Genomic DNA, 15,592 nt, shown 5'->3' on the forward strand with positions numbered 1-15,592 from the left:
GCACTGGGTGAGGGAAATCCCCAATATGGCATATCCCTTTTGTTTAGTAAGTTGTATTATTTTGATAAATATGGCATCACCAGCCTAGCAAAGCATTGCATAAAAATGAGAGGCACATATAAAGGTCAATTAACAACCTGGATACAGATCAATAGATATTCTTACATCCAGATATTCTACATCTAGGTTATGTCAACATTATCCAGTCATATGTGGTTAGTGTCATATAAAATACATTCTGATTCACATAGAGCACTTGGTTATGCTTAGGGCTGTGTCACTGATCTATCCTAAACCAGTGACCCCCACTGTTAACATTGTCAATTGCTAAAATCTGGGGTGAAAATCAATTAAAAATACTATAAGTCCACAGAGGTCCCCAAACTCGTACTCAAGGCACCCTAACAATCCAGACTTTAAGGATATCCATGCTTGAGCACAGGTCGCTTAAATAGTACCTCAAGTCAACTTGATTGAATTTTCTGTGCTGAAGCATGGACTGTTATGGTGCGTTGAGGACCGAGATTGGGAACCATTGACGGTATAAAATTGATTTGTATTCAAAATTAACAAAAACGTCTGCAAATTTAGATACAGACTTTGTCTTGTTTTAACAATAATAATAATAATAATAATAATAATAATAATAATAATAATAATAATAGAGAAAATATAAATGACAGGAAATTAGGTGGCTTCTGTCCTGAAGAGCTTACTCTTAAAGGCAAACACAGCTATCAGCTGGCGGCTGTGACAGTGATCTCACCACATTCGCCGATCGTGATGGACCTATAAAGGATATTGGAGGGCAGACTTTGGCAGTACCAGCAAGTCAGAGGTTAAATTCTAAATATTAAAACCATAATCTTTCTGCCTGGCAATGATAATAATAAAATGCTTGCTCCCTCTATTTGTAAAATGGCTCTTTCCTTCATTCATGCCAGTGTTGTAGAGGCTGCTCCATTGCTGCCATAGGGGTGACATGGTAACAGAGAGCAGCAGCGGCAGCAGGGATATGCCCAGGCAATGACCAGGAGGATAGAACATAAGAACAAGGATTAGAGCCGGCTGCTTTGTGACGTCACGGAGGGGCGTTCCTGTGGAAGCTGATATAAGGCAGTGCCTACCCCGCTCCCCCGCAGTCGGTTCTGATCCCTGACAGCCCTGGGATATTGTATATGTACAGGGATTGGGCGCTATGGAACTACTGAGGACGATCACCACGCAGCCCAGCAATGGCAGCCGGGTCTGCGAGCTGGGCAGGGTCTGTGACCCAAGCAGGACACGGTGCAAGCTACCGGCCGAGGGAGAGCAGCATGTCCACCACACTTGCCCCGGCTCTGCCACCGAGGAGTCCCGGATCATCACCGATCCCATCACCGGACGGCGCTACCGCAGGGGCAAAGTACTCGGCAAGGTAGATGCTGAGACAGGGCTTGTGGCTGATCTGCTTGGAACTCTGTGGATGTTACCCCCTTACTATGCACCATGGCTACAGTCCGTGAGGGTGACAAGTGCATGATTCCCTGGGAGACTCTCCGTGCTGGATGTATGACATATGTTGTATATTGATGTATTGGATGTATGACCTACATAGTATGTTGCTGTGCTGGATTTATGACTTGCAGACATGTCTGGTCTGTACCACCCAATAAGCCCCCCACCTACCCATCTTGTAACCTGCCACTGTCATATGCTCTCATTGGCCCCAATATTATGGGGTCTTTATCATGCCTTGACAAACAGCAACAGGTCAACATGAGCATGTGTAACCGGATTAACAACCGTGTATATGTGAATAGCTATCTAATGTATCATACCTGGCTATTGTAATTCGTGATTTCTCAGTATGCCCAGTAGATACAAGTGGGGTCAGTTGAGTTGTGAGTGATGCCTTTGATCTTGTGCATATATACTGTTCACCCCAAAATTGCATATTTTTTGAATTGGGGGTGATCTGGTGCAGCTACTGGTGTTCCAATGGTGTTGCAGCTGCATATTGTGTAGTGACTGCAATCGAATTGACCCCCATGGTTTGGTTTTTCACCTGAGCCTGAATTGGTTTGCATTACTTGAATCCCTTGTGTGATGTAGCACACCCTTGTTGTAAAATTAGTATGTCCATTTTAAATGTTGTAACATTGCAATTCCGTGGTTTAGATGTAGGAATGCATCGCTAGGCTATTGTTTAAGCTGCTTGGCCCATCCCATGATCATTATTTGCTCTCATTTCTAGGGAGGATTTGCCAAGTGCTATGAAATGACAGACTTGACGAACAACAAAATTTATGCTGCCAAAATTATCCCACATAGCAGGGTGTCCAAACCTCATCAGAGAGAAAAGGTGGGTCATTTGTTATTTTATCTTGTGTGATCTCTGCATTTGAGCTTGCTATATCTATCCATTAGTTACCAAGTAGTGTTTTTGCACAATTCCTTGCAATCTGAAAATAACATGACCTCTACTTTGCAGATTGACAAAGAAATTGAATTGCACCGTACACTGAATCACAGGCATGTTGTGCAGTTTTATCACTACTTTGAAGATAAAGAGAATATCTATATATTGCTGGAATACTGCAGCAGGCGGGTAAGCATCCCTACACACAAGCTTTAGCTGCTTTCTGCAATGTGTTTGTGCCCCTTATCTGTGCAATATCTCACCTACACAAACTAATGACCTTTCCCCCTTATCCAGTCAATGGCACACATCTTGAAAACAAGGAAAGTACTGACAGACCCTGAAGTGAGATACTACCTCAAACAGATTGTCTCTGGCCTGAAATACCTGCACGAGCAAGAAATTCTCCATAGAGATTTAAAATTAGGTAAAATTTTTTTTTGGTTTTCCCCTTTGTATTCACCAAGTGCTTGTACTGACCTTAATTTGCCTAATTTTAATGTAAGCTACTGGTAATGCAGTTTATAATGTATACAGACAATGGCATAATGCATAGTTTTTGACCTGAGGCTTTGGTTGCAAGTTGAAGGTCCTCGGTTTATATAGCAGCTATAATTCTGCCTTTTCTTTCCTAGGAAATTTTTTTATCAATGAAAGTATGGAGCTGAAAGTGGGTGACTTTGGCCTGGCGGCACGGTTAGAACCAATGGAACAGAGAAGAAGGTAGGTGTAGTAATCTAGGCTCTCCTGTGATGCCACTGCAAAGTACTGCACATCTTATGGGGGTCTAACAATCTCTTCTTGGCTCTTCTTCCTCAGAACAATTTGCGGCACACCAAATTACCTCTCGCCTGAAGTGCTTAACAAGCAAGGGCATGGCTGTGAATCTGACATCTGGGCTTTGGGCTGTGTAATGTAAGTATTGCTGCCAGTTCATCCCTATAATGTGAAGATGCACTAAGTATATTGGCTAGATGTGTAGGCTGTGATCTGTTTGGGTAGTGAGAGAACCAGGGCCCAGTGCAAGATATTGGTTTGGGCCCACTCGTGCCCCTCTTTGTATAAAAAAACGCATTAAAACAAGGTATAGTTTATATCTATCTGAGCCGCATTGCCCACTGGGCTCTAAGCATGAGCTTTTGTTTAGTACAGGGGTTCCCAACCACGGTCCTCAAGGCACACTAACAGTCCAGGTTTTAAGGCTAGCCATAGCTGGGCACAGGTGACTTAATTAGTACCTGTTATTTTGATTTAACCATCTGTGCTTAAGCATGGATATCACTAAAACCAGGACTGTTAGTGTGCCTTGAGGACCGTGGTTGGGAATCACTGGTTTAGTAGATTTAAGCTGGGTACACATTGAGACGTCTGCACCATATGTTCCCTGCCGACTTGTAACGACATATCTGTCGCGTCACTCAGTGTGTACAGCCAATACGCGCGGTTGCATGCAGTATCATCCCGACTGCTGTGTTGCACGTCCAACTGGACGATATCGCATGAGGTCCCATTGTAGGTAATTAAGGATGGAACAAGGGATTGTTACGTCCATTACTTTGTTCTGATGTGTAACCAGGATCCGATATGTTGGGACGACCTATCTGCTGGGTATACCTCACTCAGTGTGTACCCAGCTTCAGTCAGGACTTTAATAGTGTGGAAGAGAACCAAACAAATCTGTCCAGTTTAATCCGTCCTGGCTGTTATTATAGGATAGATGTATTAAGCAGTGGAGAGATAGTACCAACCAATCAGTTCCTAACGGTCCTTTTTCAAACACAGCCTGTGACATCCGTTAAGAGCATTAAGGGGGGGAGAGAAAGTGGAGATGTTGCCCATACCAACCAATCTGCTTCTGTCATTTTAAAGGCTGTGCTAGAAAAATGAGTTAGAAGCTGGTTGCTATGAGCAACCTCACCACTTTATCATAAGAAAGCTTATGATGTAGCTCCTGTATGATGTGTGATCTTATTTCACTAAATGTTTCTTTAATAATGTTCTAGGTATACCATGCTACTAGGAAGACCTCCGTTTGAAACCACAAATCTTAAAGAGACCTACAGATGCATCAGGGAGGCACGGTATTCCCTCCCTTCATCACTAATGGTATCTGCAAAGCATCTCATAGCCAGCATGTTGTCCAGGAACCCAGAGGACAGACCCAGCCTAGAAGACATCATTCAACACGACTTCTTCTTACAGGTTTGTAATGAGCCGACTCTGCAAATGTATCTTTGCCGGCCCCTCATAGTGAATGCAGGTGTTAACAAACCCCCCCCATCCTCCTTCCAATCAGGGTTTCACACCAGACAGACTCCCATCCTCCTGCTGTCACACTGCGCCTGACTTCCACCTATCCAGCCCAGCTAAGAGCTTCTTCAAAAAAGCTGCTGCAGCGCTATTTGGTGGGAAGAAGGAGAAGGCAAAATACTTAGAAAATCACAGTAAGTTACTTCTAAACACTGAGTAATCTAAATGGAGGCAGCCCCCGGCCCCTTACTCGTTTTGTATCCTGTAATTGCTCGCTAACCAGGCTGCACTTTTCTGCAGATAAATTTGCAAAGGAGGAAGAAGAAATCTACAAGCTGAGACAAGAATTGAAGAAAACCTCCATCTCTCACCAGACTCAGAGTCCCAGAACAGATGAGGTTGGTTGAATTTGCAGATTGCTAGGGGTGGGAGTTGTACACAGGGAGCCTTTAATGTGCAGAAATAGAAGCGGTTTGTTTTTAGAACACTTTGGCCTTTTTACTCCTTTGTGTGATTCTTATGTTTTTGTTCTTGCCTTTTAGGAAAGCAAAACAGTCTCAAAGTTAAATGTCCTTGACAGACCTGTCAAGCAGCAGATGGGAGACACTATACGAATGATTGTGCGAGGGACCCTGGGTAGCTGTAGCAGCAGCAGTGAATGTAAGTATCACAGTAAGTCTATTGATAGAGCTGGGGTAGTACTGTAGTGATGGGATTTGGCAGTAGGGCAGCAGTATTAAGCTGCCAGCTGCCTTGGCACAGTTAGTAATCAGAACACTGGCTGCACAATTAGTGTTAGCCCCTGGAATGAACCAGTGCATGGTGATTGCGGAGCTCTAAAATACATGGGGTGGTATAGGCTTCTGCAGTTCCCTTGACTTGTATGGAATTGATAGTAATGTGTGTGTACTCCTTCCTTCCAGGTCTAGAAGACAGCACGATGGGCAGTGTGGCAGATACTGTAGCCAGAGTCCTCCGAGGCTGCCTGGAAAACATGCCAGATACAGACTCTATACCGAAAGAAAACATAAGCACCTCATTTCACTGGGTCACAAAGTGGGTTGACTACTCCAATAAGTACGGTTTTGGCTACCAGCTGTCGGATCACACAGTTGGCGTCCTGTTTAATAATGGAGCACATATGAGCCTGCTGAATGACAAAAAGTAAGCATTGCCCATTAATGGTCTGTTTCTATGCCTGTATCTCTGTTTTTCATTCCCCTGGCCTGGTTGTCTTACACTTGTGGCATTTGCCTTTGCAGGACTGTACACTACTATGCAGAGCTCGGTCAGTGCTCCATCTTTCCAGCTACAGAGGCCCCTGAACAGTTCATCAGTCAAGTTACTGTTTTGAAATATTTTTCCCATTATATGGAAGAAAATCTCATGGATGTAAGTGTCTGCCTTTTAATTGAATCTGCACTTAAATGTGTTGTGAAATTGGGTTCTAAAACTGGGCACTGCAATAATGAAGCGACTTTGTGACTCTACAGAATGTCCCTCACATATACCCAGGTTATTTTATGCAGGGGGTGCTCAAGCTATTTAGTTAATGAAATATGGGAGAAGGGGCATGTCGCCTAGACATCCTAGAACTACTGTGCGCCTAATTCAGGGGTTCTCAAACCTAATACTCAAATACCACCAACTGGTCCTGTTTTTAGGTGTTTTTAATCATGCACAGGTGAGCTAATGTATTTAGCTGGATCAGTAATTATGCATCCAGCTCCCACAGACAGAAATCCACAAAACATGATCTTTTACTGGTACTTGAGGATAGTGGTTGAGAACACCTGCCTTAATTTACCATTCAACTGAAGTTATTATCCTTTATATGGTGCCACAAGGTGTCTGCAGTGCCTTTACAAGGTACAGAAACGTTATGTACAAAACAAGTTAAGTGACTTAAGCTGGCCACACACTAGACCAACTTTCATCCAACCATCCAACTAGTTGATTGGTTGGAATGAAAATCTGGTAAGGAAATGGAGTAACTGATCAACAATTTGCTCCTAAATATCAGAAAACAGATGAAAATGGTCGTTCAGACAAGTTTGAACAAATTGTTTAGATAAAACATTTAAGTTTTTGTCCATTTTCTGGCGTTTGGGAGCAAACTGCTGATTGTCATTTGCCTTCATACCTTACCAGATTTTCATTCCAACCAATCAACTAGTTGGCTGGTTTGATGTAAGTTGGTCTAGTGTGTGGCCAGCTTAACAGTGTAGTGCATTGCAGGACATGGGTTATAAACATTGCTACATCAGCAGCCATAATACCCAAAAAAGCAGCAGAACCAAAGGGATAGGTGCCGTTGTAGGTAGTGAAGAGTAATTGAGGAAAGAGGGCCCTGCTCGTGAGAGCTTAGTCTAGGTTCACACTAAGTGGCCTGTGTAATTATAATTACCAACTCAAGCTATAACTTGTAACACTAGTGCCACTTTATAGTAAGTTTTCTTGACATGTATTAACTTTATGCTTTTATTTCAGGGTGGTGACTTGCCCGGTGTGACAGATGTGTGTAGACCCCGCTTATATCTCCTCCAGTGGCTCAAGTCAGACAAGGCTCTTATGATGCTCTTCAATGATGGCACATTTCAGGTAAATACATAGCAAGTTTTGTCCCTTTATATAAATGTGTAAAACTTGATGATGGCTTTTAACTTGGCAGCAATTATTAATTTAAATTTCTTTCTCTTAGGTTAATTTCTACCATGATCACACAAAAATAATCATAGCCAACCAAAGTGATGAATATGTACTAACGTACATCAACGAGGATAGGATGTCTACAACTTTCCGTCTGAGTACTCTCCTCTTGTCTGGTGGCTCCAATGACCTGAGAAACAGAATGGAATACGCCTTGAACATGTTGCTGCAAAGGTGCAATTAATGTGGCAGAGGGCTGTCTGAAACCTATAGGATAAAGTCCTTCACTGTGACAAGACCTATAAAGCTTTGGGGACCTGGCATGTTGGAAAGTGGAGGTGGTACGAATAAACTTCCTACTTGGTGCGCTGGGCTGGAACCAGATTGTAGATCAATTCATCCTGCTTTGTTGGATCCATTGTGTGTTCTTTGGAAGGATGCTTTGTGGAAAGTAATGTGGTGACTTGTGAACCTTTGTTTTTTGGGGGGTAAAGAATCCGTCAGAGTGGGGTGACTGTTTCTGCTCCATAGAGTAATTTGGTGGACGAGGATTTGGACTGAACATTTCTACGATTCTGAAAAGAATGTTGGCTCTAAAGGAAAGTCAAGTTATGGAATCGCTGTGATCAATGCAGCCGACTGCTGCTAAACTGTGAACTATGGCCATATATAATATTGTTTAATACCCACATTTGTGGCTGGACAAGTGCATTCCTAGTTATAAATAATTTATTACAGCCCAAAAGTGAAGTATTTGACCTTTTTGGACCTTAATTATTTGAAGTATACATTGTATACGTTACGTTGGCAATAAACACATGAAACTACCAAGTGCGTTTTTACTTTGTAATCCATTACAGTTGGAAAAATGGGTGAAAACATGGAAAATCTATAGGAGTTGCAAAAAGATACATTTGCTGTTGGTATATAGTATAACAAGAGTTTGCTAACCTATAATGTACAGTCCAGGTTTTAAGGATAGTCATGCCTGAGCCCAGATGGTTATATCAAATTGACTGAATTACTAATTAAGTCACCTGTGACCAAGCAATAGATATCCTTAAAATCTGGACTGTAATAACTGAGTTTGGGGGCCTTTGCATTATAGATATGTGAAAAAAAAACTATTTTGCTATAGGTGGTAAACTATGTAAGCACTCCAGAAACCAGGGTGTCAGGCTTCCAACAGATCATCCAAGTCAATAAGCTTATTTCCTGTAGCTGTTAGCTTGTAACATAAATTGCCAGCCTGGGTCAGTTGGAGGAAGAAACTACTCCACTACGGCATCCCAAGGGTCTGTTTACCAAGGTTCCAGCAAAAAAATGTAGTTGCCCATTTTACCTTGCTTAAACGTTGCTGTGTTGGACACTGTAGGTCCAGGAACTTTGTACAGGTGTCCAGAGCAATTTCTTTTAAATCTACTAAAGCAACATCAATGGCTTCTAATTGCAGCTCAGAGGAGATATTATGGAGTTGATTCAATTGGCAGCAATCCAGCTTGTCCCGCATCTAAATGCACACATATGCCTGCACTTGTGGTAGCCCTGAACGTGGGTTTTTATTCGCAGTCCCACACGGCAACACACATCTGCTTGATCGAGGCGAGCTGGTCTGCTGTTGGAGTTTCCATGCCATTTGCATTTGCCCCCCCCCCCCCATGTGCCTGTCCCATTTGCAAGAATGCAGAGAGATCTTGTGAACACTGGCACAAAAAAAAAAAAAAAACTTCAATATTGACTCCATAGGAACTTGTGTCATGACTGAGGCTTGAGACTGTTTCAAGCCTCTGAACGCTGCATTCTCATGAGTCATGACTGCATACACTTTTAAATGTCAATTTTAAGTACTATATAATCAGGTTTATATTATACTTGAAGATCATTCGTATAATCACAGGATTCAAAATAACCTCCATAGTCCTTACTTCAAATGCTATTGCTCCCAAGAAGAACATCAAATAAGTATTTCAAAATACCATGACCAGTTCATAACAAATGAATCCCAATGAATAGATCCCTACTACATGGGAAGTTTAAGATACTTAGGGCCTGATTTAATGAGTGATATGCTTGTTATAACTCGTTACTAATCTTAAATGGTGCTCCAACCAATCAACTCTTAATTATCATTTTACAGGCTGTTTATAAATAGTGCTCCAACAAGCTCCTGTCACTTTTCAGATTTTTAACTGATAACCATATCACTTGTAATAAGGCCCTTACTATAGTATACTAAACACTCTCATTTTTCTGATTATACCCCTTTTACACCAAAACAGAAACCTGGGTTATTGCTGGGTCTACCCGGGTTGCAGCTCATTGTAAAAGGGTCCCTGAAAAATAACCTGGGTCAAGTGACCCTGCAATCCAACCCAGGTAGCTACCAGGGTTGGACCCAGGATGGACCCAGGTAATGGTGCAGTGTAAACGGTGCAACCCAGGTTATCTTATCTGGATCATGCCTAAAATGAGCGGATCGGTGGTTGTGGAGCATTCACCTCCCACTTTTTATGACCTCACAGGTTTAGCAGGGCAGACCTGAGTTCAGTGTGAACAGGGCTGACCTGGGAGTAACCCAGATCAAAGGTGCAGTGTAAATGGGTCTGACCAGGGTTGGAACCATGTCCAAAAACCCAGGTCGGACCTGGGTTTTTGGTGGAAAAGAGGTATTAGTCACAAGAGCTTACGTTACAAAGTGTACAAAGTTATTATAATGGAAGAAAAGTGTAGTATTTTCTATACACAGGAGATGAATTGGGTTGGCATGTTTTGTGATGCAGTCATATGTATATCTGGGTCAAGTTTTAGGAGAGCGGTCTAAAGACAACCAAACAGGGAAGTGCAGTCAGGGGAGGCATACTCCTGAGATTTGATCTAAAAATTATTAGAATACAAATATACAGTAACTTATAAAAAATCATTCTTTGATGTAATTTTTATAGTTAACACCAGCTTTGCGGAGCTCTGTGGGACTTCAAGGAGAAGAGGCGGCAACAGCTCAGCCTCGCTTCTCTAGTCAGACACTGCTTGCAGAGCTGGGGGTGGGGCCACACCACAGGCAGTAAGCTGCACAAATAGTCATGCCTCTGATTATGGGGAGCATGCATTGAGCACTGATGGACACCTTGGATGTCATGTGACCAGGAAGTGCACTACAGTGTATAGAGATCTGAGTGCAGTCAGCACCAGCAAGAAAAGACACTGATGCAGGTAGAGTCAATGGACACTGAAGCTTATACCCCTTTTACACCAGAGCAAAAACCTGGGTTGTTGCTGGGGTCTACCTGGGTCGCAGATCAGTGTAAAAGGGTCCCTGAAAAATAACGTGTCAAGTGACCCAGCAATCCAACCCAGGTAGCTACCAGGGCCGGACCCAGCATGGACCTGGGTAATGGTGCAGTGTAAACAGTGCAACCTGGGTTATCCAACCTGGGTCATGCCTAAAATTAGCTGATTGGTGGTTGTGGAGCTGTGACCTCCCACTCTTTGTGACCTCACAAGTCTAGCAGGGCAGACATAGGTTCAGTGTGAACGGGACTGACCTGAGAATAACCCAGATCGATGGTGCTGTGTAAATGGGGTCTGTCCTGGGTTGGAATGGAACCATGTCTGAAAACCCAAGTCGGACCCGGGTTTTTGGTGGAAAAGAGGTATAATACTCCTTTTCCACCAAAATTCTGACCAGAGTTCCTATCCGGATCAGACCCGGAATTTAGCCGGCGCCGCTCACACCGGAGTCGGGTCTGCATACACCCGGCGTGAAAGTGGACGCTTGGAGATGACGTCATCTCCAAGCACCACTGAAGCCGGACCAATCGGCCGGCTAGTAGCGCACTCCAGGTCATCGTGACCTGGAGTGTGCTGTTCTCACAGCAGGGTTTCACGTGCACCGCCAGTGTTAAACCCTGCTATTTACCTGGGTTGGATTGCCGGGTCACTCGACTCGGCAATCCAACCCTCTCCCCTTTTACACCAAGGAGCTGCCCTGGTTAACCCTGAAATAACCCGGGTTTTAGCTCCAGTGTAAAAGGGGTATTAGTGTAGTGAGGGGAGAGTTAGTGAGTAGAGGATGAGACAGGTCTGAGTGCTGGGAGCCTATCTCCATGTGTGCCTCCCCAGCCATTGACCTCACCGCATATCATTCTAACACAGTGGTTCTCAAACTCTGTTCTCAGAACCCCACACAGTTCATGTTTTCCAGGTCACCTGGCAAGGTGCACAGGCGTAGTCATTCACTGACACATTTTAAAAGATCCACAGGTGGAGCTAATTATTTCACTTGTGATGCTGTGAGGAGACCTAGAAAACATGTACTGTTTGGGGTCCTGAGGACTGAATTTGAGAACCTGTGCTCTAACCCACAGGTTCTCAAACTCTGTCCTCAGGACCCCAAACAGTGCATGTCTTCCAGGTCTCCACACTAAATCAAGTGAAATAATTAGCTCCACCTGTGGACCTTTTACAATGTGTCAGTGAGTAATGATTACACCTGTGCACCTGCTGGGTGACCTGCAAAACGTGACCTGTGTGGGGTCGTGAGAACCACTGCTCTAACCTAATCTGGTATAGACTCTTCCGATTGTTCTGTCAAAGGTGAGGAATATCAAGCCCAGCAATGAATATTGGTCGTGCAGACATTGTGAAGAGACATCGGATCACACACTGCTATAAGCACATCTGGGAACACTTTGTATTGGAGGGCTCATACCCAAAAATCTCATTAGCCAATCCTGAATTGTCAAGTACATACATTTTTGAGTCAGCCTGTTTTAACAGTGATGGTAGAAAACAAAAAGGGATGCATACATGGGTATGCAAAAAAAATACATGTTTACATCTTACTGGAGTGTTTCCCAACTCTAGTCCTCACCTGAACAGTGCATGTTTTATAGATCTTTGTTGGTGCACACAGGTGTATTCATTACTGGCTGACATTTTAAAAGTTACAGGTGGAGCTAATTATTTCACTTAAGATACTGAGGTTTATCTGTAAAACCTGCACTGTTTAGGTGTTCATTAGGACTGGAGATGGGAAACCCTGTCTTAAGGTGCTCATACATCTGCGATGGATCGCCGCGATGCAAGGATGCGTCCGGAAATTTCCGATCGCCCACCATCGATGTTCTGCGGTCCGTCGCCGGATCGCGGACATTTGACATGTTGAATGTCCCCGATTTGATGATTGTGATAATTTTTTGATCACGATCGTCAAATTGCCGAAATTCAACATGTTGGATTTCTGCGATGCCGGGTTGCAGGATCGCGGCAATCCATCTCTGATGTATGGGGTCCATTACTGGATAAACGTCTGACAACAAAAGCGATCTCAATCAACAAAAATCATGAAGTTTGTGGAGGTTTACTTAATCTGAAAAAGACACAGTATCAGATTCAGCATTAAGGGGAGGTTTTCCCAATCTTCAGGAGGGTGGAGAAGTTGCCCGTAGCAGCCAATCCGCTTTTACCTTTCACTTTGTAGAATGTACTTGAAAAAGCCTATCTAAAAGTTGATTGGTTGGCTGCTATGGGCAGTATCTCGGGTTCCGGACTGTAGATAGACAATGTTTAGATAGACACCAGATGTTAGACAGTCAATAGGTTGACACAAAAATGGTCGACAATATTACTATTTATTTGGTTAGGCACTGGAAGGGGAGGATTAGGGTGAAGATTAGGGCTAGAAAACACAAAACATGTGTTGACCATTTTTGTATCGATCTTTTGACCCTGTTGACCATTTGTTCCTGTCAACCTTCTTACATGGCGACCTTTAGTGTGTCAACATTTTGTCTGTCTGACATCTGGTGTCTATCTAATTACTGTCTATCTCTTATACCACTCCCCAATATCTCCACTTCTCCACTCTTTAGAAGCTTTAATACATCTCCCTCTAAGGCCGGGTACACATCAGGCAATATATTGTTCCAACGCGGATCGGAATAATATATATCGTCACTATCGCTCAGTGTGTCCCCTCAATCACGCGTTTACGTGCAAAGTCGTTGGGGCCGTCCCCTCTGATGTGCTGCATGCCAGATGGGCCAACCACGCTGATGACGGCATGCAGGTGAATGCAGTGTGGAAGGGTAAATTGCGCAGTCGTACACCGGGTCATGCAGTGTGTACGGCCACCTGATATATCCTTCAGTCTGGGACACACATTGTTCTGATGGGTACTCAGGAACTCTCTCTGTTCATTAAAAGTTAATTCCAATTAAACCACTTCATAAGAGGTGCAGAGGGGGACAGAATAAGGAACACTCAATGTTTCCATTTTGGAATGAAATTGAATTTTAGTAACAACTTTAATGAAAGTGGGCGGAATAGGGTTCTGTGTGTTCTAGGCTACAGCAGCCCCATTGTTGAGTTTCAAACCTATAAGCCAGAATGAAAATACCTGTTTAATTTGTTTGTACAAAAAATATATACTGTACATATTTCCAATAAAGGCATATTAGGCGCACACAGGAATTTGTAAATACAGTCTCTCAATGACTGGTTATATATATTAGTGGGCATGGGCACGTTTTGCACAATTTTTGTTGGTTGTATATGAATAAAGGAATTGCAAAGTCAATTCTTAAAATATAGCTTTCGTGGAAGGGTTTCCAGGGAAAAGCTTCTTCCAAAAATGAGTGCAGTATAGCTCAGAACATGTTTCCAGAGTTACTGTCTTGTATTTGGTGCAGCAAGAGATCATCTAAAAACAAGTACAGTAAATCATATAAATGCAACACACAACAGGAGTACAAAGCATAAAAAAACACAACACAGATGGGAAGGGTAAGGCAACTTGTCCTACTCCTACAACTGGAAGTTTGGTCCTGGAGTCCTATTTTTCATTCAGACAGATTAATAAAAGTGTTGCATAGTGCCAGTGGCGGATCTCCGTTACTCTTCTGCTTTGCCGATACTGCTGGCCGCTGTATAGCTGTGCAGAGGCACAACGGGCACGGAGTGAGCAGACACGGACTCTCCCCAGACCAGCGCACAGATATGTGTGCTGGGCCAGGGACGGAGGCTGCTGACAGTCTCTATAATGCCCTTTTACAACTATTGGTGGCTTTGAAAAAGCCTTGTTAGTAAATACACCCCTAGAGTACTGAGGTAGTTATAATACAATTTGGCGTTCGTGCTGAAGTGTGTTGATCATACTAAGGTTTAAAAGATTATTGCTTCATCCGCAGTATATGTACAGTGGGGTGCCATTGATGTTATTGTGTAACGTATGCTATCATGTAATACCTTTACAGATCACCGCTATTTGGTTACAAGGTCATGAAGTTTCAAAGCTATTCCGCTCAGCGCACAAACACAGCTTTCTGTTGAGTTCTGTTAAAAACTTTTTTTAACGAGAGTATTCAGAACACAATGCAGTATTGAATGTTCTTCTGTCAATTGGGTAACCTTCACAGAAATGCTCGAACTGATCCATAAACGATAACTCTCCTAACATAGACAGCCAGTAAAGAGTGTGAAAAGTTCTTTTCATAAAAGAAGAATGGAATGTCTCATATGCTTTGGTTAGCTTTACTAAGTGATAGATACTTCAGAGGCCATTCATGTCAATACACTGTGCAGATGAGATGTGTAGTCTGCAAATATGTCACTCATTGATGGGTATAAATATAGAGGCCTGGATTTTACACAATGGAATATTCTATCTTTAGCTGTCTACTTGCCAAACCTAATTTTCCATACATTTATACTCCCTAATACCCCTTTTCCACCAAAATTCCGGGTCTGACCCGTAGTTGGAACAGGGTTCCTATTCAGATCAGACCCGGAATTTTGCCGGCGCTGACTCGGGATATTCCCGAGTCGGCGCCGCTCACACCAGAGTCGGGTCTGCATAGACCCGGCCTTTCTGGCGTGTAAGTGGTCGCTTGGAGATGACGTAATCTCCAAGCACCACTGAAGCCGGACCAATCGGCCGGCTTGCAGCGCACTCCAGGTCATCGTGACCCGGAGTGCGCTGTTCTCACAGCAGGGTTTCACGGGCTATGCCCGTGTTAAACCCTGCTATTTACCTGGGTTGGATTGCCGGGTCACTCGACCCGGCGATCCAACCCTCTCCCCTTTTACACCAGGGAGCTGCCTGGGTTAACCCTTCAATAACCCGGGTTTTAGCTCCATTGTAAAAGGGGTAATAGAGTGCAGAAGGGAAGAACCTTAGCAAGCCTGGGTCTGAGAACAAGTATAACACTGCGGGCGATTCAATTAATTATCGCGGTCTTCTCGCCCAATTACACCGGGCTTTAGCAGGGTATAACGACTGAACCCGTCTAAAGC

At 43.4% G+C, this 15,592-nt stretch overlaps 1 protein-coding gene across 1 annotated transcript; it reads left to right on the forward strand.

The window, feature by feature from the left end:
• Nucleotides 1-1,142: 1,142 nt before the first annotated feature.
• PLK2 (polo like kinase 2) lies at nt 1,143-8,131 on the forward strand. Its single transcript, XM_088469388.1, has 14 exons — nt 1,143-1,417; nt 2,237-2,344; nt 2,474-2,590; nt 2,699-2,828; nt 3,037-3,124; nt 3,221-3,316; nt 4,405-4,603; nt 4,698-4,845; nt 4,952-5,049; nt 5,194-5,311; nt 5,575-5,815; nt 5,914-6,043; nt 7,142-7,252; nt 7,353-8,131. Exons 1-14 carry the CDS (start codon nt 1,199-1,201, stop codon nt 7,542-7,544), a joined length of 1,995 nt encoding a protein of 664 aa, XP_088325514.1. The 5' UTR covers nt 1,143-1,198; the 3' UTR covers nt 7,545-8,131.
• The last annotated feature ends 7,461 nt before the right edge of the window (nt 8,132-15,592 follow it).

This window comes from Taudactylus pleione, unplaced genomic scaffold (assembly GCF_031769625.1).
Source record: "Taudactylus pleione unplaced genomic scaffold, aTauple2 ptg000092l, whole genome shotgun sequence".
Classification (NCBI taxonomy): domain Eukaryota; kingdom Metazoa; phylum Chordata; class Amphibia; order Anura; family Myobatrachidae; genus Taudactylus; species Taudactylus pleione.

Coding starts and splice junctions, on each gene's coding strand:
- PLK2 (XM_088469388.1), top strand. CDS start 1,199: ATGGAACTACTGAGGACGATCACCACGCAGCCCAGCAATGGCAGCCGG. Junction 2,591..2,698: donor TGGAATACTGCAGCAGGCGG/GTAAGCATCCCT, acceptor CCCCTTATCCAG/TCAATGGCACACATCTTGAA. Junction 6,044..7,141: donor TGGAAGAAAATCTCATGGAT/GTAAGTGTCTGC, acceptor CTTTTATTTCAG/GGTGGTGACTTGCCCGGTGT.